The sequence below is a fragment of the Haliaeetus leucocephalus genome, unplaced genomic scaffold (genome assembly GCF_000737465.1).
Source record: "Haliaeetus leucocephalus isolate CR32 unplaced genomic scaffold, Haliaeetus_leucocephalus-4.0 Scaffold193, whole genome shotgun sequence".
NCBI lineage: Eukaryota > Metazoa > Chordata > Aves > Accipitriformes > Accipitridae > Haliaeetus > Haliaeetus leucocephalus.
Genome location: NW_010972629.1, coordinates 693,332 through 694,928, shown reverse-complemented (window position 1 = coordinate 694,928; position 1,597 = coordinate 693,332). Strand labels below are relative to the sequence as shown.

The 1,597-nt window shown below is 62.0% G+C and overlaps 1 protein-coding gene across 1 annotated transcript in view; it reads right to left on the bottom strand.

The window, feature by feature from the left end:
• Window positions 1-334: 334 nt before the first annotated feature.
• The window catches only part of MRPS21 (mitochondrial ribosomal protein S21), a 3,401-nt gene continuing 2,138 nt past the window's right edge, over window positions 335-1,597 (bottom strand). Inside the window, exons 4-5 of the mRNA XM_010565558.1 lie at window positions 1,487-1,582; window positions 335-522 (exon numbers count right to left, since the gene is read on the bottom strand). Of these exons, the coding sequence (XP_010563860.1) occupies window positions 342-522; window positions 1,487-1,582 (277 nt within the window). The 3' untranslated portion in view covers window positions 335-341. The remainder of the gene's footprint in view (window positions 523-1,486; window positions 1,583-1,597) is intronic.

The window sequence follows — 1,597 nt, the reverse complement described above, 5'->3', positions numbered from 1 at the left end:
GCACGTCGGGGCGGAAGCGGAAACGGCCGCGCGGCGCCTGCGCGCCCACTCGCGCGGGGGGCGACGGGAAAGAGCAGGCCTGGCGTCCGAGGCGGGGGCGGGACGTGCAATACCGGGCTCTCTCAGCACCGCCCACATCACATGACTAGAGACACTACCAGCCCCGCCCCGCCCCGCCCCCCCCGCCTTTTTCCCGCGCTCGCAGCCAGCGCGCGAACTGCCGCCACGTCTCCGCGGGCAGCGAGGCCACGGCCTGCCTCATCCGCCGTAATTAATGAAAGCTAAATTAAAACTCCGTTAAGGGCAAAGGCCTTTATTGGGGGGGCGGCTCCTCCCAACCCCTAGCAGCCCAGCCAGGGGTCCTGCCGGCTGCCTCGCATCAAGAAGCTGATCTTCCGCCCCATCTCCGCATTGTAGACCCGCTGGCACGCCTCGTAGGCCAGGCGCTGCCGCCGGCGGCACGGCTTCTCATAGTACCGCCGCCGCCGCACCGTCTCCACCAGCCCATCCTGCGAGAGGATCCTGGGGAGGGGGGAGACAGGGTGAGATGAGATGCTCCCCCCCCCACCCCGAGACACACAGGGCAGCCCACCCTTTCTGTAAACAAGCTGGCAGCCAATCGAAACCCAGGGGATTTGGTTAAAATTGGGTCTCACTTCAGGATTTTGAACTCCCCTGCCTCGATTCCAACTGCACCCCCCAGCGCTGAAGCGTTTCTGATGATTTTGGGGGTTTTTTAATCCCAAAAAGAGGCAGAAAAGGTGCTGGGATGTGTGAGGATGGGGGAGGGGCAAAACACACACACCCCCCACCCCCAGCTAAGACCAGACACAACTCAGTACATGCCAGGCCCAGCTGCAGCAGTGCCACAGGGACACCATGTTCCCCCCAGGTCCCTCAGCCACCCCGGCTTGTTTTCCTCCCGGTGACAGGCCTAGGATAACAAGGAGAGGAACAAGCACCCTAGGAGCTTTGTTAAGCTATGATGAATGAAGGTGGGCATGGCAGGTGACAGCTATGGCAGGTGATGGTGCAGCTTCCTCCTCCTTCTCCTCTTCCCTTGCGAGGCGCTGTCACCGACCACCAACCCTCCAAACCCCCTGTGACGCTGCTGCCCACATTCCTGCCAACTTTTCCGCCAATTTACCGGAGAATTCCGTTTAATTCCATTAAATTAGTGGCAGGGTGGAGCACCAGTGGGAAAAGCTTCTGAGGCCTTGAGCGGAGAGAAAAAAAACTCCAAAACCGCACGTTCCGACCCCAATTCACGGGGGTAAAATGGGAGGCAAACCCCCTGTGGTTACCAGGGAGGGACCGGAGGAGAAGGACAACCCCTGCCCGTAACTAATTATACCCAGTTTAATTAACAGGACCCTCCCCACCCCGCCTGGGTCCTTGTCCGGTAACCGGCTCTCGGCCGAGCTGCGGGGTTCCACCCCCCCGGGACAAGAGGCACCCCCCCCCAGGCCACCGGGGCCCCCCCCACCTGTTGAGAGCGCCGTAGGCTGCTTCCACATTCCCGTTCTGGACCATGACGGTGCGGCCCAGGAAGCGGAGGTGGTTCGCCATGGCGGCCGCCGCTCTGTGAGGGGGAGGA